Source organism: Haliotis asinina, chromosome 3 (genome assembly GCF_037392515.1).
Source record: "Haliotis asinina isolate JCU_RB_2024 chromosome 3, JCU_Hal_asi_v2, whole genome shotgun sequence".
Lineage (NCBI taxonomy): Eukaryota > Metazoa > Mollusca > Gastropoda > Lepetellida > Haliotidae > Haliotis > Haliotis asinina.
Genome location: NC_090282.1, coordinates 5,673,775 through 5,695,509, shown reverse-complemented (window position 1 = coordinate 5,695,509; position 21,735 = coordinate 5,673,775). Strand labels below are relative to the sequence as shown.

The window sequence follows — 21,735 nt, the reverse complement described above, 5'->3', positions numbered from 1 at the left end:
TGTCATCTGTGTCTCCAGCTGTTAACTTGGAAGGCTGCCTTTCTTGTGGCGGTAACATCTGGCAGGCAGGTTGGCAACATTCACACAATGTCTGCAGATCCTGCTCTGACTGTCTTTCATAAAGACCAAGTCAGTATTAGACTTCCGGATTCTTACCACTCTAAGATTGCACGAGCTATTCATGTTAAAGCACCTATTGACCTACCTACACTCCCTTGTCCCTTGTACTTCTCTTCGACATGCTCACATGGTAGATGTCCTTAAGACCCTCAAGGCTTATATCAAATGAACTGCTGATATCAGAAAGTATAAACAGCTGTTCTGCTGTTATGACGGAGGGATAGCTGGTCTGCCAGTGAATAAGCAAACCATCTCTAGGTGGCTTGTCTCAGCCATATGTATAGCTTCTACTCATAAAGGGTTAGCAATAACAAACGGTTAAAAGCTCATTTGGTTAGGGCAGTGGCTACATCACAGGCTTATGCAGCAGCACTGGACATTGAGGAGATCTGATCAGCGGCTCTTTGGAGCCAGCCGAGTACATTTATCCGACACTACCAACTGGACAAACATTCACGGGAGTGTGCTCGGTTTGGCCAGACAGTTCTCACCAGTGGGCAGAGTCGTGATTCTCTAGCTGGATGAGCTTTCGACTTTGCAATCATGTTTTATTTTTCCTGGTGGTGGGATACGATGTATTACCCATTTTTTTCATATTGGTGATGGGTATTTAATGGGTGGTGGTATTTTTCGATTGATTGTAGCGTCAACATATGCTATCATCCACTGTTTTATTCCCGGCACTGTATTTCGCTGGTTTTGGGGATTTTCAGTGGAAATAATGAAGTGTGTCCATACTTTGCCCCTCTTTGGAGGACTGGGGAATGACATACGTCTATAACCTATAAGCTCTGTTTTGATTAGCTCTTGCCCCCCTCATTTGCCACACCATTGACATCGGCGGTCTTGGTGATTGGGTAAATCTATTTCTCTATCTCTTGCAGCTTCAACAGTGTATGAGAGTGTGTGATGGGTACACGTTAGCAGACAGAATGCCTCTCCCAACTCCCGATTCAATGGGAGTCTGTCTTATGCTATATATGTACCCCAAGGAGGACCCAAGTTTGGAGTGAGATTCACCTACAACGAGTGAGTGCACCTGCATGGGTGAGTGCACTCAGGTGAGTGAGTACGCTTGCGTGAGTGAGTACGCTTACTCGGGTGAATGCTCTTAAAGGTCTACTTGTCAGTGCAGAAGATCTTCATCAGTCTCCTCAGCTCATTGAAGGCATCCATCGAATGCATCACACTCACGGATGGATGAAGTCAGATACTACTGATCATCATCTCCAGAGGAAGCCCTCTTCTCGGACTCTGAAGTTACATTGTGGATCATGAAAGGTCTGGACTTAGTCTCACCATCCAGTGACTCCAATGAAACCAACACTTATAGGATGAAGAATGAAGACGCTCCTTTCTTTGCCATATGGATCCCTTCATCAGAGCACCAGATGTAGACGAGGCATACAAGCCACGCATCACACAGGAAAAGGAGCAGCAGTTATGTCCGAACATCTCACCTCTACTGCTGCGAGACTGAATCTACTTCGTTGACAGGGGTCTCTTGTCCGCCTCATCATGGAGTGAGATTTTCACAGGGCCCTAATATCAAGCCCCATGGTCTGCGCCTGCAATATTGTATGGGAAGATTGAAGAGGGAGCAAGGACCAACGCCCAAGACTCCAGAGGAGTCATGATGATACCTTGACAACGATATCTTGACAACGGTGCTCAAGCAGACAAGTCAGTGTTACACTGACAAGTCCAAGTTCTCCAGAGTCTAGAGATCAAGAGATAAGACTTTCAGACTTTCAAACTTTCAAAGCTGGAAAGATGTCGATTACACACTAGATTAGCAGTTTACAGCATCATTTGATTCTTCAGACAGCATGATCTTCAGGTCTAACAGCAGATTCAACATTGCCTATCACAAGGCTTGCAGCAATGAATGACAGTCTCTGATCGGACAGGCAGCCAGCTATAAATAGACCTCCTTCGAATGTCAACATGCTCATATGAACAAGGTTGATGATCTGAAGACGAAGAATGATGCATCTTAACATCATACAAGTTCATCATGAGAGAAGTCAGCTCAGTCTACAGTTGGACTCAGTATCAGGCTACTAACTCAGCTCGGATGAAATGTCAATCTAAATTCCAGTTTTAAGCGCAGAGGATACTCAGCAAGAGCAGCGAAAGCAGTTACGTTAGCCTTACAGAAATCCACTCACACCCTGTATGATGACAAGTGGAAACACTTTGAGGCACACATCAGGAAGAAAGGATTCATGGTAATGAAGGCGACACATCCTTAGATAGCAGATTATCTATGCCATCTACGCCATTCCAGAGATCCTTCAAGATCAACAATGCAGAATAGAGCCCCAGTGTGGGATCTAAACGTTGTACTCCAACATCTCACAAGTGATGCGTATGAGCCACTTGACCGGATCTCAGTTGAACTGCTAAATCAGAAGACATTGTTTTTACTTGCCTTGGCTGCAGCTGCATGAATGTTAGAAATTCATGCTCTAGACTTCAATCGAAGGAGCTTTGATGCAAATCACCAAGAGACAGCTCATTTGGGTCTTCGATGGGAGTTTATTGCAAAAAATCAACTGCCAGGTCAACCAGAGAGACAGTTCCACATACTGGCCTTGTCTTCAATCCTTGGACCTCATGATATGCAAGACGTATCATCATGTCCAGTCAGAGCATTGAAGACATACATCGCACGTACCAAGTCTAGAAGACAACGTTTCAAGTGCCTGTTCATCCCTATATATAGTGAGACACCTACGGAAGTATTCCGCAACATTATCTCAGTGTGGATCAGAGCTTTTATAGTGAAAGCCTACAAGGCAGGAGGATTGGAACCTCCACGAGCCTCCAAACCACATATAGTCAGAGCCTTCGCCTCTACGCTAGCGTTACATGAGAATTGCTCGCTATCAACTATAATGACGGACTGCTTTTGGAAATCAAACATAGTGTTACAAGTTCCCATTAAGGGGGAAGATTGTTGGACGTAATTTTGACAACCAGCAGAATCAATCGTGGCCTGACCCACCACTGTTTCTGCCGGATTCTGTAAGCAATTAAGCATGAGTCAGGATAAGGAAAAATATGTAATTTTCTGAATAAAATTGATGTTTTATTCTTATTCTGACTCATGGCAAAAGTCCTCCCAACTGCCCCTCACATGCACGCTGAATTCCTATAATTCTCGTGTTGGGCGATTATTAAGGAGAGAGTGACAATCGTGGCTGATCGGCTGACCACGTGTGCAAGTAAAGGGAGGCTACTCGTGGCTGAGTATATTTTTCTTCTTTTAGAAGGGAACTTTGAGGAATATCAGGTGTTCCACTACCTTTGCCAGGAAGAGGAGATAAGCAATTAAGCATGAGTTAGGATAAGTATAAAATATCAATTTTATCCAGAAAACTAAATTTCTCTGAAATATGAATGCTGTAGAGGTTCTGTTACTAATTCCAAGGGTATGCTTGTAACCTTTCAGTCACATTCTGGCATCAAGAACAGTCAGAGAGCGCTCGTATGTTATGAATATTCACAAAGTCTTCTGTGTATAAACTTAATTATCTCATTTAGAATGAACACTGAACAATGCTGTCATAAAATGGTGAAATACTTTAAAACTGGTTTTATTTTGATGTTGAGGTGTGTTGTAGTTGGTGTTAGATTAAAAGATATTAGTATCATGATATGTATTGTATTGCCACCCTTATATCAGGATTGATATTGTGTCGCAGCTTCAATGCACAATACTTTGGCAATCTATAGGTGTGACTAAAATTTCAGTACCACGATATATCATGTTGCTGTTGTATGCCAATACCAGCATTATTAGTTCGGAAGTTGTTTCCTGTTGTTTCATGCAGACTTGAGACTGTACGTCATTCCATACACATATATGTCCTTGTCTTATAATGTTTTTAATGTCAGCAACATATACAAATATATTTTTCTAGATTGGAATCTGGGGATTAAAAGTATTAGCCACACTTGTTAAAGCTGTACTGTATTTTGATTGGATTTAGAATCGGTGAGGCTGTTGCAGCATGATTGTAGTGTCTCTAGATCTGCTTGTGTCCGTGTTTTGGGGTAAATAACCTGTGAAATTCTAATTGATGTTGCTGTTTAATACGAATTGACTACTACATGGTTTTACATATTAGGAGTTATAGATATGAAGAATTATTAATGACCATTGGAGGTATCACTGTTTAAAATCTACAGTGGTAATACACATTGTGTGACACCGAATCTATGATGTCATAGTGGTTTACAGTTATGACATTACAATGCTAATACATCTGTCACACTGATGAAAGCTGAATTATTACACAGTAGGCAGTTTATGTTGGAGAGTAATAAGCGGAATACCGTGACATACCATTTTTATAAAACTAGTATTAAACAAACTTTCACTCCTTTGATACCAGATCAGTAACTCATTTTATAAAAATGGTATAACATAGAAGGTTGTTAGTATCATCTGTATATTGAACTCCATTTCTTAAATGACTTGATGTGCAAGGTTGATGTATTGTGACACCGAGAGTGTTCACCATGTCAACAATGGATTGTAGTTTCAAATCAAAACATACTGAGAATCCAATAGGGTCTTGTGTAATGATGTGACTAGCATGTAATTGTTGAGCTTGAATAGGAGGGCCATAAAATGATATCAAATGGTTTGCTTGTCATAGTGATACATGATGATATGCCCTAGTCGGATGTCTTGAAGTTGGATAACTGGATGTTTTTTGGTTTTTTTGATCCCATGAATATTGAAAAGTTTCGGTGCTCGACTGTATCTTCACAATGGCTATGGTATGAATAGACTAAATTTAGTTTCAAATTAGATGTAAATTCCACTCTTCTTTCAGATTTCATCATAGAAATGTATCCAAACAGAAAATTGTTATGGAAGTACCTCTTGAGCCACAATCAGCATGACGATGCGCTGACCTTACTTGATCTCATGATCAGAGAGGTCACTGAAGATGGCAGCAGTTGTAGACAACGTCAAGACTGCATCATTGACCTTTACAGTGACCTTGACCTCTGCAATGAATCAATGCAGATGGACATTACTTTGCGGCTGATGATGTAAGTGAAAACAATGAACAATATATAGACGAGTAGAGTAATGTATAATTTCACTATAAACTTATTTATTGCCCTCCGGTGGAAGTTACTGCAGTGTAATATTTTTACGGCAATATTATACTAGTGTAATACCGCTAGATGTATGACCCCATAACGTTTCCATGTTATGACGTCACAGTGCCAATGCCGTTGTCACAGTGGTACTAGACCTTACTTGACTCATGGAAAGCTGAGAGTCCTCACACTGTGCCATAGTCGCAGCAGTTTCTATGAATTTATGTTGGAGAGTAATAAACAGTATGCTAAACTTGCTTCCATGAAATACCATATTTATTAAACTCATGGAAGATTGACATCGTATCGTTTGATACCAAATCATTAACTCATTTAATAAAAATGGTATTAATTGGAAGACCATTTAGTATCCTCAATTAGTAACACTGATGCTTGCATATGTCATCATCTAAACAATAGCTTTCCCTGAATACAACAAACAAAATATCATGGGAACAATAGAAACTGTATTTTGACATGTAACAGTGAATTATTACAATACTTTCTTCCTGTAACTAAATTTATCAGATTTGTTCCCTGAACACATGACACAACAAGGAAATAAGTACTAGACATGTTTCATATGCATAACCAATAGGAAAGGTCGCTCTATAATTTCCTAGGATGATATTAGATTGTGACAATTATATGGGTCATTCTTGCCATGTGTAAAGAAGGAAATATTGATATCTGCCTCAGGCACTGCATTGTATCAAATGCATTGTTATGATGTCTTTGACTAAAGGGTAAATGTTATTCTGACATGATCTTGTAACTGAAAGTTTATTTGTGGTGACATTTGTTTGTTTATTGTCAACAGAAAGGATATAACTCAAGTGATCTTTGTTTGTATATTACTGAAAGAAAATGTTTCAAAAATGATTTTTGTGAGATTTTATTTATTTATTTTAGGAAAGGTTTCATGGGGTGTGAGATGCTGTCTGACTTCCCCATTTTAATGAAGCACCTGTCAAGGGTGGGAGGGGTGTTGTGTTCCCCCCACCCCCTACAGCATCTGGATCAACACACACTCCAACACTTCCACCATCACTTCCTGGCCTACTGCACCAGACACCAGCTCGTCCTGCCACTATGGAAATATTGCATCATGCACAGGTTAGTATATAACTCCAGCATCCATGTTAGCTCCAGACACAGGTTAGTATATAACTCCAGCAACCATGTTGGCTCCAGACACAGGTTAGTATATAACTCCAGCAACCATGTTGGCTCCAGACACAGGTTAGTATCTAACTCCAGCTACCATGTTGTCTCCAGACACAGGTTAGTATATAACTCCAGCATCCATGTTGTCTCCAGACACAGGTTAGTAGAATAGTACATAACTCCAGCAACCATGCTGGCTGCAGACACGTGTTAGTATATAACTCCAGCGTCCATGTTGTCTCCAGACACAGGTTAGTAGAATAGTACATAACTCCAGCAACCATGCTGGCTGCAGACACGTGTTAGTATATAACTCCAGCGTCCATGTTGTCTCCAGACACAGGTTAGTATATAACTCCAGCAACCATGTTGTCTCCAGACACAGGTTAGTATATAACTCCAGCAACCATGTTGGCTCCAGACACAGGTTAGTGTATAACTCCAGCAACCATGTTGGCTCCAGACACAGGTTAGTATATAACTCCAGCAACCATGTTGTCTCCAGACACAGGTTATTATATAACTCCAGCAACCATGTTGGCTCCAGACACAGGTTATTATATAACTCCAGCTACCATGTTAGCTCCAGACACAGGTTAGTATATAACTCCAGCTACCATGTTAGCTCCAGACACAGGTTAGTATATAACTCCAGCGTCCATGTTAGCTCCAGACACAGGTTAGTATATAACTCCAGCTACCATGTTAGCTCCAGACACAGGTTAGTATATAACTCCAGCATCCATGTTGTCTCCAGACACAGGTTAGTACATAACTCCAGCGTCCATGTTAGCTCCAGACACAGGTTAGTATATAACTCCAGCTACCATGTTAGCTCCAGACACAGGTTAGTATATAACTCCAGCAACCATGCTGGCTACAGACACAGGTTAGTACATAACTCCAGCGTCCATGTTAGCTCCAGACACAGGTTAGTATATAACTCCAGCATCCATGTTGGCTCCAGACACAGGTTAGTACATAACTCCAGCGTCCATGTTAGCTCCAGACACAGGTTAGTATATAACTCCAGCATCCATGTTGGCTCCAGACACAGGTTAGTATATAACTCCAGCAACCATGTTGGCTCCAGACACAGGTTAGTATATAACTCCAGCAACCATGCTGGCTCCAGACACAGGTATGTATATAACTCCAGCAACCATGTTGTCTCCAGACACAGGTTAGTATATAACTCCAGCAACCATGTTGGCTCCAGACACAGGTTAGTATATAACTCCAGCAACCATGCTGGCTCCAGACACAGGTTAGTATATAACTCCAGCTACCATGTTGTCTCCAGACACAGGTTAGTAGAATAGTACATAACTCCAGCAACCATGCTGGCTGCAGACACAGGTATGTATAAAACTCCAGCATTGGCTGCATACTGTGTGAAGGTTTCATTGCTGGCAATGAAACACTCTGGAAATATGGAAATATTTTGCTCAGCATATGGCACTATGGATGTTTAGTAGCCAAAGTGACAATGGTTTAGACTGTCATCAAAGGGTATTTGACTACCAGGCTTTCCAAATTCAAGAAAAGTATTCAAATGCAGTGTAGGTCTTGAATGACTAGTTGCATCTACGTAGTGATTAGCTAGGTCAAGGTTTGAATGATTATTTGCCTGTAGTTATTGATTGATTGGTTAGGTCAAGGTTTGAATGACTAGTTACATGCAGATATTGATTAGCTAGGTCAAGGTTTGAAACAAAAATGACCAGTTACCTCTACGTAGTGATTAGCTAGATAATGGTGTTGAATGTATATGTTTGTCTGTGTAGACTGCAGTTGGACAAGATTGATGTGGACAGTCAGGACCTGAAGACATGGCTTGCCAGTCTGCAGCATTTCTTCACCATCTGCCGCAACCCAGATGGTAACGATGATGTTGTTTTTGTCAAAGTTGACCAGTTGAACTGAACACTGACGTCTTGGATTTGCTGGTTGAGATCTGTCACTGTGCCCTGATGTGGAGATAACATTTTCTAACTTGTATTCAGCTTTCAATGAACTTGTATTTATTTTTCCAACACATGCTGTTTAAATCCTTCAGGAAATGTTTTTGTATATACAGTTTTTGTACATTGAACAGCATTATGAGGTAGAGTCAGATTCATTGCAAGTGCTATAGCTTCTTCATTCATTGAAATCCCAGACTGACAGTATGATTCTGATTCTAGCTTTGTCAGCACCCATGTTTTCCAAACAGTAAACTGTTCATTGTTGTATGAACTCCATGTCACCAACTGTCAGTAAATCTGTGTCTTACTTGTATTGCCAGACTCGGATGCTGTATATCAGGCAAGTCTCATGTGTGCGGCCAGTGTGTGGAACATGGAGGAACCATCCCTAGCAGACCTCATTACACAAGATCATGTGACAGTTGCCATAGCAACACTTCCATATCTGCCAACACCCTTGCATCAGGTATAGGTTTAATACATTCACATGAATAAGATCACACGGTGTATAACTGTCTATTTACTGCTTTGTTAACCCGGTTGATGTGTGTTAAGTTTGCTGAAGTTATATAGTGGGCCTCATTACACAAGGTCATCATGTTGAGTTATCTGCTTCCCACGGATCTGAGGAAAGTGTTGAAGTCCTCATCGATCCCCTGGCTGAGAGGATAATGTATCACTATGACCACATTTTTAGATGCGATTTGATGAATTATTAATGTACACATTACTGTTGTTATTGTTTTTGTTGTTGATGCTGTTATAAACATTATTGTATGTTCTTCAGACATCAGATGTGTGGAGACCAGAGATCTTTGGTACCTTGGACCAGAGGCTAGTGCAGGACAAGTTGAAGGCATTCCCCAAACTGTACTCTGCTCTGTTCCCCACTGGCTCTATAGTATCCCCTCGTATTGATGTCAACGTCTACCAGCTGCTCATGGTAGGTCACCAGTCAGGGTAGAATCCCATGTAGTTCTCTCACAGAGTCTGTGTGTTACTGGGGATGGCGACACTAAGTGTTCATATGTTATGCTTTGGACCTTGGATAAGTTATTCCCCACTCAGTCCCAGAGTGTGTAGCCCGTTGCTTGTCTTCCCTCAAGTGACATTGTTGAAATATTGCCATTAAATCATCTGAAACCACATCCTCTCCCTCACACCCAGAGTAAGGCCTGTCATTAAGCATGGTGAATATTACATGTTACATACGGTTTTCATAATTTGCTTTTCTCAGCTTTACTCTTTGTTTGTTTTGGTGTTATTTTTCAGTTTTCATGGATATTTTTGTGTGTCAGGAGTAATATTAAATTTTTAAACTCATCCTTTCTCACGATTTGCATTTCTCCTCTTGCTTTGATGCTGAGTGGAACTTTCCCTGTAGGCCTCTCTTGTCCACATGCCCGTGTTCCCCAGGCTGCTCTCTTTAAATGACAAGTCCTTAGACCCTGGTTAAGCATGCAGCACACCCCCCTATTTATCCCCTATATCCCACGTCACTGCCCGACAAATCCGCTGCATTCAACAACAAGTATTACATGCTTGTAGGAAGGTGATGATGTTTTTTTGGTGTGCGCGTCGTCATATGTCTACAGTACTTGTTAAGTACAGTGTCTTGCATTTTTTTGCCGGGTCAAGTCAGATGCAGGATTCCAATCCATACATGTAGGACATTGTGTAGTGAGATGTTTACTTGTCATTCCACCTCACTGAGCAGCTCTGTTTTACCAGCTGTCTCACACAGCTGATCTACATCGTCAAATTGCTGTACTGATTACATCAAGTCAGTTCGCCTTATATGACTGTTTCTTATCGCCAAGAAGGTTCACATCATTGAATTGACTCACTACACTGAATCTGTTCACAACTCTGAATAGATTCACAATTTTGCCATGGCCTATTGGGTCATAACATCAATTCAATTCACCATATTTATGACTGTTTCTTTTCGCCAAAATGGCTCACACCATTGAATTGATTCACCACACCGGAATGGTTCACTTCGCCATAACAGCTCTCTTCACTAAAACGATTCACCTCATTGAACTATCTCATCTTGGTTGTTCTAGATTGTTCTTGATATTGGTATTGGCTGAGATCATTGAAAAATTATCAAACCAATCCAAACCACAATGCTGATTCACAGAATCGTCCCAATAGTTTATCAACGTTCTGGCTCACCATTCTGAACCAGATCACTGAGCTGGACTGATTTACCAGCCTGCTGAATTGATTCACATTTGATGTCAGTAGCACAAACATCTAGACAAATTACTTGATGAACTTGATGTTGTGACAATCTCAGATCTCAAGACTCCTCTGTGACTGGGGCTCATCTCATTCTAGATATAATCTACCTTCCGATCTTCACCTTTAATGAATGATTCGTTTCAATATTTTTGGCGTAGATACTAGCTCTACAACCATCCATTTTGGGGCATTGCTCAACAAGCTTGATATCCAAGAATACTCTGCAATGCTTCACTGTGTCAAGTTACTACAGACTACTTGTAACAGTGGTTTGCTGGATCACTTGGTGTAATCTTCACCACCCTTCCATTTACATCATCTGATGGGTCAAGTTTCTACACATGGTAGCAGTGATGTCATGTCAAGTGGCCAGCATTGCTTAGCCTGGATTTTATGGATTGTCACTCGTCGCTCTACTGAAGACCATGTTGTCTGGATTTTTGTCACTGTTGCATTGTTGGTAACATTTGTAAATGGGGAACTACTGTTTTTTTACCAGTAATTTTGATGATTAGAGTGACCTGAAGTGCCGATCATACAAATGTCACCAATTGGTTTACAATGTTAATGTTCCTGTAGATTGACAATCTCCATGAGCCAAACCTACTCATGCAGCACTCCAGACCAACAGAAGTATCTCTGACAATCCCAGAGAGTTGATTCATCTTCCTGTGCAACTGCGACCAGTTCTTCTTTAGTAGCTCGATGAGCAGAATGTTTGCGCAACATTCGCTATGGTGCCCTTCACACTGACTCATCACCTGGGGCGCCCTCTTTCTTCATCATCAAGTGGCCAGGCAGTGGTCATCTGCAGAAGACCATTCACATGAGTTGGAATTCAGTGTTGTTATTCTTGACCATTTAGCATTGAGCGGCAGAACTCAGGTGTCCCATCTACTGATTCACTCAGACAACTTGACAGTAGTATGGTACATCACTCATCAAGGCTCAACAGGTTCAGCAGCTGTGCTTCAGTGGACATTTCAATTTTACCATCTAATCGATACGGCCAGAGCCAGACACATTTCTGGGTTGAGAAATGTCATAGCCGACCCCCTGTCATGCCCCCAACCGGCATCACCAACAGTGGAAGTTACTGCCCCAATAGTCCAGTCAGTGATCTACCCAGTATCTTGACCAGATGCAGATCTATTTGCCACTCGGTACAGCCATCAGCTTCCACGATTTGTGTCCCCTATTCCGGATCCTCAGGTGTGGGACTACGATACGTTAGCCATATCATGGGAGGGTCTGAATGCTTATTAGTTCTCATTTCCTTTCAAAGTATTTTGGTAGCATTTAATTAGAATGATGAAGGGCAGGGCTGTACCTAGCTTCCCTATGTATCAGATAAAAAACAACGGATCCTCAGGTGTGGGACTACGATATGTTAGCCATATCATGGGAGGGTCTGAACGCTTATTAGTTCTCATTTCCTTTCAAAGTATTTTGGTAGCATTTAATTAGAATGATGAAGGGCAGGGCTGTACCTAGCTTCCCTATGTATCAGATAAAAAACAACGGATCCTCAGGTGTGGGACTACGATATGTTAGCCATATCATGGGAGGGTCTGAACGCTTATTAGTTCTCATTTCCTGGCATTTCCTCAACTGTCACTGCTACTCAAGGTAGTTCAGAGTTACTTGGAACCAGCAAGAGTTCTCTCCTCTTGGTTGTGTCCATTTGGTGAGCAAGAAACTTGCTTGTCAGCTTTAAAAAGCTAGCAGAACCGAAATCCAGTACTGCCACCTGCCCTAAAAATCCTACTCCGTTATCCACACTTGGACGTGCTATCACAAACCCTCAGTCTACACATATGGCACATTTACAGAATTTTTAAAAGCCAAGGGTTATTCTCTCAGAGTAGCCACAGCTGTAACATCTACGCATAGGATATCAACCCGATCATTGTGTGACAGAATAATGGAATAAATATGAACATTACTGTAGGGTTTATGAGAATTAATTCTCCCACCGCTCCATCAGATTAGGTTGTTGCTGAATTTCTACAGCATTTACATTCTACAAAGAAGCTCAAAGGTACTACATTGTCAACCTATTTGGCTGCCATTAGTTCGCTTCTTGCCACAACAACTGGAACCAAGGTGCTTACCACTCCTGAGCTCCAGTATCTGCTTCGTTGGTTCAGACTTTCTATGCAATCTAGAAGGTTCAGCCCTCCTGCATGGGATTTGTCAGTTGTCCTTTGTCAGTTGTAGCATTAGGTACTGTGGCTCGTATTTCGGAGGTACATGCATTGTGAATCATGTACATTTTGAATGAAAAGTCATGGCAGAATTTTTTCTGGGACTGCATTGGGACTTCATCGCAAAGAACCAGTTACTAGGACAACCAGATAGAATGTTTCCTGTCCCACCGTTGTCAACCATTCTTGGGCCAGATGATGTTGAAGATCTATGTCTTCATTCATACATTGATAAAATATCAATCATAAAATTCCAATATCCCAAACTTATTTTGTCCAATATGTATAGATATACAATTTTTAGTTTAAGTTTCCAGTTATCATGTATACTTTTAAAAGTTTGTTTCAGAATGGTTTTCAAAGTATTTTGGTAGCATTTAGTTAGAATGATGTAGGGCAGGGCTGTACCTACGAGGGTTGGCTGAAAAGTTCTAAGCCTCACTGAAAAAAAGTTACAAAGTCCACGTTTGTAATTTATTTTTCTACATAGTCCCCTTCCAAGTTCACACACTTTTGCCAGCAATGTTGCAAGGCCCGAATCCCAGTCAGGAAGAAATCTTCTTCAGCTACCCTAAAAAAATCAGTCACAGCGGAAATGACGTCATCATTACTTGCAAATTGGCGACAGACGAGTTCCTTTTTCATTTTGGGGAACAGGCGGAAGTCAGAAGGAGCCAAATCAGGTGAATAAGGAGGATGGTCAATGAGTTCAAAGCCACAATCGCGGATTGTTGACATGGCCACCACTGATTTGTGAACAGGCGCATTGTCTTGGTGGAAGAGGACACCTTTAGCGATCATCCCTCGTCGTTTGGCTTTGATTGCTTCTCGCAACTGGTTCAGTAGATCAGCATAGTATCTGCCGTTGACAGTTTGATCTTTTTCAAGATAATCAATGAGCAGAATACCCCTGGAATCCCAAAAGACTGATGCCATCACCTTTCCAGCTGAAGGAACAGACTTGGCTTTCTTCGGAGCTGGGGAATCAGGATGCTTCCACTGTTTTGACTGTAGTTTTGTTTCTGGTTGAAAGTGATGTATCCAGGTCTCATCCATTGTTACAAATCGTGCCACAAAATCATCGGGATCTGCTTCAAAACGACGCAAATTGTCAAGGGACGTCTGGAACCTGACATGTTTCTGTTCTGCTGTCAAAAGCTTTGGCACCCATCTTGCAGAAACTTTAGTCATTCCTAATTCGTTGGTAATAATATGCTCAACCCTCTCATGAGAGATGCCCACTACATTAGCAATATGTCGAGTAGTCAATCGTCGATCATCCATCAACATATCGAGCACTCGCGGGATGTTTTCTGGAGTGGTTGCTGTTGAAGGCCTTCCTGAGTGTGGGTCATCATCAAGGCTTTGTCTGCTTCACTTAAATTCTGCAGCCCACTTCTTTACTGTGGAAAATGAAGGAGCATCATCCCCTAGAGCGGAGACCATGTCAGCATGTATCTGTGTTGGGGACATCCCTTTCTTTTGCAAGTACTTGATGACTGCCCTGTATTCAGTTTTGTCCAATTTCTGATGATTTCAGAGGGTAGGTTTACCAAAAGAGCTGTAGTTGAGATAAAACTATTAGTAGGTTTGTAGTTCTTGTGTCTATGATTCACTAAATGATTGTCCTCATTGGTGGCAAGCACCTGTCTCTACCTGGTGGGGAGAAACCACTCAGGCTGAGAACTTTTCAGCCAACTCTCATATCTTCCCTATGTATCAGATAAAAAACAAGTTCTTTATTGGTAGAGTATTTTAATTTCTCATTTCACGTAACACTTTCAGTAGCAAAAACTGCATATATATATATATATATGGGGTATCTGGAAGACTCTTCAAAATGCAAGGGATTTCTCTAGATTTTGTGAAGATCAAGAAATAATTGGATAGCTATTTCCATGAATGTCAGACAAAAAACCGTTTTAGTGATATATCAAGACAATGCTATGGATGTGTATTCACAAGGTTTCTGAGTGACAAAGACGAGACTTGACAATGTTATTCAGGAATGTTGTTATAGTTTTTCATGGTGGTTTTTCAGGGAAGTGCACCACTGGACCCGAGGCGGTTGTTTGGTTGGCAGGATGGGAACACAGTAGCTGGAGAAGGTGGGCCCAGCACACACATCACACAATCACATACCACACAATCACACAATTGCATACCACACACAATCATTGATACAAAACGGCACACAAATCACACAATACACTATATCACACACACCACAAGATACAATACAATACCATGTACAAATCACACGATACGACATACTGCATACACACTCTTTATGGCAACCTGATACATGCTTGACTGACTCGACAATGATTGTCTACAAGATTCTGTGCAATGTACAGTGAATTCAAACTACTCAACGAGTAGTTACAATTGCTTATTGTAAGAGGTTTGCTGGATACTGGGTTTATTGCTAGCATCATATATCAACATGGAACAATGTCCATGCCATCAATCACTCCAGGGCCTTGGTTAAAGTCAGTTATTTCCTAGCTTCCCTCATACATGCCATAAAAAAAGTAGGGAAGATTCCATTTTGTGAACATATCACTAGCCAATACCAATTGAACATATGCCATATTTGGGATTTCACTTTCTTAGTAAGGTACAAATTCTAGTACTTTTTGGGTTGAGTACCATCTGGAATTTGAACCCTCACCCTCAGAGTCAGGCACCTTATCGCTAGCACACAAAGTCAGCCGTCTAGCCCGCTCAGCCACCACGACTACCACTGCTGGCGATTAGGTGCCCGACTCTGAGGATGAGGGTTCGAATCCTGGATGGGACTCAACCAAAACAGTACTAGAATTTCTGCTTTACTAGGAAAGTGTAATCCCAAATATGACATATGTTACATCTGACCACTTTCTGAATGGTACTGTGAAATCAATGCCAGTGTATATGAGAAAAAGTAATATATATCCATACAGATGAAACATTTCCATAGGGATGGAATAAATCGTCATATTTTCCCTTTATTTCTGTTTATCACCTTTTTCTTCCTTGGCTTAATCATTTGCATTTATGAGTCTGGTAAATCCAATGTCGCTACTTTCTTTAAATGTTGGACTGTTGTTGGCTGTACCCTGAAACAGTAAACAACTGAAGTTTAACACATTCAATGTGTATTTGTACAGAGTGCCAGAGTTTTCTGCCGTACTTCTCCCAGTCCGACTTGGTGTCTCAGTTTGCCTACTCTGAGAAGATACGTTACATATACTACCTCAAACATGGCCGACCTACATATGCCTTTCTCTCCTTCCTGGCAGAGGAGATTGACTCAGGGGCAACAACTATTAGCAACAAGAGGTAAGTTGCACAGATACCTAGTTGGGAAGAGATGGTCAAAATCAGTAGGAATTTCTTGCCAGCAATCATTACAAGAATACCTCAGTTCTTGCCCAATATGACAGGAAGTCAGTATGTCCACTTGATGTTTTCAAATGATATACTGTCACAAAGGGACAGTGGTGCTGTGAGTGTAATGCCTACACTTGACTCCTGGTAGCTGCATGGGACACTGTAATAATGGTTTTGCCTTGTATGGGAAATTTTGAAGAACCTTATATGTTGGTTTACTTGATGATAACTGCTTCATTCCTTGTATCCATTTCATGTGGTATATGTTCAACTGGTATTCTCCTGATGAAGGGACAAGATGTCACCTTAAAATTTTGTTAAAAAAATGGTAGGTAGTTATTTTTAGATCGTTTCAAAGGCATTTAGAAGTTGGAGGAATCAAACTAAAAGTGCTTTATGGTTCAACTTGTTTATTATACAACGTTTCGAGACAGATTCTAGTCTCTTCTTCAGGTGAAGTGAGGATAAAACTAAAGGGTTGTAGTATATATACACATAAGAGTAGACCGAGAACAATGGGTACAAGATATACAGGTTTGTATTAATTGATGTACAGGTTTCGATTGATTGATGTACAGGCTTCAACAAGCCTGCACACCAATCAGTTGATTGAGACAAAATCTAAGGCAATGGGTCACAAAATATATAGCAAACTCACCAAAGTCTTGATTTACACAGAGAGTGAGAAAGAGTTATGGAGAATGTATCACATTGAGCGGTCATGCAGTGGTTATGTAGATCAAGCGTTGACATTGATTGATGATGTGTATACTCCAGTAATTGTGTGTCCGTGTCTGTCGAATACGGCAACTAGCTTTTATATATACCTTCAGTCATTTCCTGAACGTTCGAGCACATACGACTATGGCCACTAAAGTTGAATGCTCTAGAACAGTCCTAGCCTCATGTTTATGTCTTTTCAAATGGAAGTAACTCTAAGGTACTGCCTTAGAGGCATGCCACTTAAATAATTCTCTGTAGGAAATGTGACCCAGTTACAACTACCGCAGTCATAATTAATAACAACTCAAATCACGGAAAATACATTCTCGTAACAATATTCAGTGATTTCCTTTTGAGTTTTTATTTTGTGAAAATACTAGATCCCATCAATCACTGCATGCCATCGGCCCTACCATGTATGATCCTAAGTATGAGGGTCGTTTAGCCGCTATGACCTCTACTCATATACTCTGTAAGGCTGCCTTGGCCAAGCACCCAGCAAATGTTCAATCACTTTTAGTTTAATGGAACAGAATAATGTCTTCGTGACAGACTGTCACTGCTAAAGTTGAAGAGAATAACGTAAAAGACTCACTCTTCACTATTCCTTGTATCTGCACCCTTGGATGAGGAATCATCCTCATGGACACAGAGATTGTAAACCAGCCAACCAATAATCTTTGGAAATCAGAGCTTATGTTAACAGGTTCATGGCCAGAATACATCCCACTACACCTCCTCATTACTTTATGCAACAAACAAGAAGATGTCATCCATAAACTTGGATGTTTCAATATATTCAATATTGATAATGAAACGTAGTCATGCATTATGGATGACAGTGAGAACGATAAGCTGGGATATCAGGAGGTGCAGCAGATAAATGTATTTGCACTTCGTCTCACAGGATTCACACAGTTTGTGGAGTGGCGCTATGGATGGCTGTGAAGAACTTCACCAGTGCTGCCATCACAAGTGCATGTGTAACATTTGTGGAGATGATAGACCAGGACAGTCTGCCATTGCGAACATATGTCCAAGCAGGTGTGGAAATTCTTGCCCACATGAACAGTGGCATTATGGGGACCATTGACAAGAGGAAGGAGGCAATGCATGCAAACGAGGAAGAAGTGGGTAAGAAGAACCTTGTGATGAACCTTTGCAGGATCAGATGAAATAATGAATTTAATTATTTCTACTTTTAATCACTTCTATACATTCAAGTCAAGTTCTTATATTTTTGTGAGTGCAATGTTTCAGTACAGATTCTTATACTCTTGTGCACAGTTTCAACAGAGAATGTTGAACAGTTAAATAGTGTTCCCAAAATAAATCCTACCTTCATCTGAAACGCACTCCAAATTTTTACCTTTGAAATACAAAAATAGAATATTACACAGCATTGCAGATGCATAGAGCTTGTCTCTCTCAGTTGCCAGCAGCACACTGAAACTGTACGTGTGCTGGAGTTGTGACAAATTCGGCTAGATGCCTCAATGACTGTACACTTGTTATATGCATACCAGTGTACATTTGTTATCAAAATTGTACTTTACATCAGCTGTATTAACTGTATATAATTATTAATGTCAACTGTAATCTTATAGAAATATCTTAAAACTTCACAAAACTTATAACATGGTAAATGTGTTAAATTCTGAGGGATATTGAAGTATGCAAGTACTCGTAACTTGGACTCTCAACCACACTCTGCATGCAATGTTCGTCAGTGTGAGCACATACACTGTACTGTTCTACAGTGGACCTCTTGCTGAACTGTGTGCGACGGAGGAGAAGGAATGGCCCAAGTGTGGTGGAAGCCTTGGAGAAGGCTACATCAGACAGCATCATCAAGAAGGGCATCAACAGGTTGGTAGCAGTCCTTTCTTCACTGGGGAGCCTGATGCAGCAGGTTGGTTGCAGTCCTTGCTTCACTGGGGAGCCTGATGCAACAGGGTCATCTGTGTCAAGTCAGGGTTTTTGCAATCAAAAACTTTCTCATCAAGTTGTGGCAGTGAAATCTTTCTATCTTGAGAAAATACATACACAAAAAAAAGTTTACAATGTTCTTCCTTCTCAAATATGTCATTGAGAAATGCTGAGTATCAGGTCATCATGGAGATCACACAAACATGTTCAGTTCTGCCACAGTAGATTCAAGTGTCTGTGCCAGTGTCTGTATTGAGCTTGCCTCACCAACCGTTGTGTTTTTTCACATGTACCTGATCCAGAGCTAACATCCCCTTATCTTTGAATGAAAAATGCGAATATTCTGCACAGGGACTGACAGTTATGTAACTTTGAGCAGCATTCACCTACGTAATGCACATGAAATTAGCTGTAGTTCTCTAGAATTTTACACACAAATGTCCCACATACTTTTAAGGATGCTGAATTTCCACTTTCATTATTACTCACGTGTGATGTGTGTGTCTGCCTTACAGTACAAGTTTTGAGGCTGCCCACCAATGGCTGTTGACTGTAACCCTCTGCCACCTGCTCCATCTGCCTCTGTCCACAGTATTCCTGGAGGAGTGCGCCCATGCTGACAAATGGCTGCCCTTCCTCTGGTTTGCCCAGCTGCATCAGCTCCCTAAACAACAGGTTTGTTGCACACTCTGTACTAAAGAAGTGGTTTGACTTTGGTGATATTATTCCTTGATTCATCCGTGACTACTGTCAACTGTGTTGATCAGTTGCAGGGCCTACTTCACCAGTTCCGCAGTCGACATCTACGAGAACACCTCCACTATGTTATAGAAAATGCAGATGCAAAGTCTGTGATGTTGCGAAGGAAGTTGTCGGAAACACCCAGTGACACTCAGACAAGGGGCTCCACAAAGGATGCCAGATCATCACTTTATGCTAAGATTGGTCTGTCAAAGGGGAAAGGTACAGTGATTTGTCTGTAACATGTTGTCAATACCTTAGGAGTTCTTGACCTCAGATTTTGTGTTTGGTTCTGCTTCAAAGAGACAAATAACCATGTTTACAGTTTCTGTCAAACTTAATTGTCTAGGCCTGGTGGACAGGAATTGATTTTGAACTCTTTTTTTGAATTCCTATAATTATTGGCCTGTCAAAAGCAGGTTGAGCTATCTGCATCTGTCTCAATGTTGAATGTATGATGTCACCCTGGTGACAATGTTTTCTGTTCAGGGAATGTAAGCAGCGATGAGGAGGACCATGCTAGCTTGACCTCAACTCAGGGTGAGACACTGACCCTGGACCAAACCCAGCCAGGTGAGCAGATAAATGTCATTCAGGTTTACCCCAAGGCTTGAGACGGCTTGAACAGAAATGACTCTCGAACTATTGTTGCTGAGCTGATCCTCTGACTGTTGTAGCTGACCTTACCATCTGATTATTATAGTTGACCTGACGTTGACGGAGGAATCAGCAGGGGAAGATGTGTTCCAGGTTGTGTTCACATCACAGGCGGCCACTTCTCCATGGAAGTCCCTCCTGCAAGCATCTGTTGTCCTGCGCAACTCACTGTTTGCTGAACTGGCTGCATGTCAGCAGGTACTATGTCATAAAGCAGAGTACAATGTAACTTGATTTTGCAACCTGCATTCTTTTCATGGACATCATATCGATGACGAGTTTTCCTTTCTCATCAGACGGATGTGTTCTAAAACCATTTGCAAGAATCAGGAACAATGTAATGTCTTGAAATCAGTTCACATTTTATAGCAAAAAGCAAATTACAGTTCAGGCTCATTAAGTATAAAACCTATAGTTTGATGCAATACCGGTACCTTACTAAAGGTAGGTCAATCTGAACACATCTCTGTATAGTACCAGTCATCTATACCGCTTAGTTTGAATGAATGATTATCACCACTTGCCTGTCATGGATCCTCTGTTCATCCGATGATGCACAGAGATATTATGTTAGTATAGTAGCTCTGCTCTTACTGAGACTGAGTAATTTTTAGTTTCACTTCATGCTTTTGATATTCAGGATGCTTCAGTGGCTGCCTGTTTATGTGGATGGTTGGTGGCCATGATGGATCGTACTGAGCATGCTCAGTTCCTAGAGGCTCATGGGAAATCTGCCTCAGTTTGGAATATGGCAGAGCTTGAAATTCTGATTGACCTATATATTGGCAAACATTGGGATTATACTCTTGCTACAGGATTTGACATATTTCAAACCGTAAGTGGCAAGACTTTTCATGTCATACGTTTATGGTAAAAGAATTGCTCACCATGCACAAGATTAAACGCTTTTATGTCCTACACATTTTCTTATTAAAACCTTTTTTCGCACATTTTAGTAAAGTAATGTGAGGTTTCTTCACCTACAGAGTGATAGCTAGTAGGATTAGGCACAGTAAACCAATCATTTAGGCATTTTTACTTTTGTTTTAGAACTCACCAATGCTCCCGTTTTTGAAGTTCCTGGCTGAGTTGACACAGGGAAGGAACTACAGCATCTGCACTGGTCTTCTGGGAGATTTCAAGGATGCAATGTCTAATGTAATACATTTTGCCAAATTATGAAGCTGTGTCTACTTCTGAATGTTTGTCTTTGCTTTGTGAAGATAATGCTAAATTAACATACACCAGAGCTCCTGACTGTTGGAGAGTGAAGGTGTAAGTTCATTGCATGATATAATCAGTTATTTCACATGATCTAATCCTCAGTGCAGATACATATCGATGCATCAACACACATGTATCACTCCTTTAGGAAACAAACATATCACACACATATGAGCACTTTAGGTAGTGATGACAGGGCACAGTAGATCTCCAGTGGCCGGTGTTTGTTAGACTGAGTGATTTTGATA

The 21,735-nt window shown here is 41.0% G+C and overlaps 1 protein-coding gene across 1 annotated transcript in view; it reads left to right on the top strand.

The window, feature by feature from the left end:
* Nucleotides 1-21,735, top strand: part of LOC137277354 (spatacsin-like) — a 54,414-nt gene that overhangs the window by 15,913 nt on the left and 16,766 nt on the right. Inside the window, exons 11-25 of the mRNA XM_067809047.1 lie at nucleotides 4,971-5,193; nucleotides 6,160-6,363; nucleotides 8,202-8,296; nucleotides 8,702-8,847; nucleotides 9,169-9,324; nucleotides 14,880-14,946; nucleotides 15,991-16,162; nucleotides 17,844-18,070; nucleotides 18,697-18,805; nucleotides 19,381-19,540; nucleotides 19,633-19,828; nucleotides 20,096-20,179; nucleotides 20,310-20,461; nucleotides 20,904-21,098; nucleotides 21,314-21,421. Coding sequence (XP_067665148.1) covers nucleotides 4,971-5,193; nucleotides 6,160-6,363; nucleotides 8,202-8,296; nucleotides 8,702-8,847; nucleotides 9,169-9,324; nucleotides 14,880-14,946; nucleotides 15,991-16,162; nucleotides 17,844-18,070; nucleotides 18,697-18,805; nucleotides 19,381-19,540; nucleotides 19,633-19,828; nucleotides 20,096-20,179; nucleotides 20,310-20,461; nucleotides 20,904-21,098; nucleotides 21,314-21,421 — 2,294 coding nt within the window. The remainder of the gene's footprint in view (nucleotides 1-4,970; nucleotides 5,194-6,159; nucleotides 6,364-8,201; nucleotides 8,297-8,701; nucleotides 8,848-9,168; nucleotides 9,325-14,879; nucleotides 14,947-15,990; nucleotides 16,163-17,843; nucleotides 18,071-18,696; nucleotides 18,806-19,380; nucleotides 19,541-19,632; nucleotides 19,829-20,095; nucleotides 20,180-20,309; nucleotides 20,462-20,903; nucleotides 21,099-21,313; nucleotides 21,422-21,735) is intronic.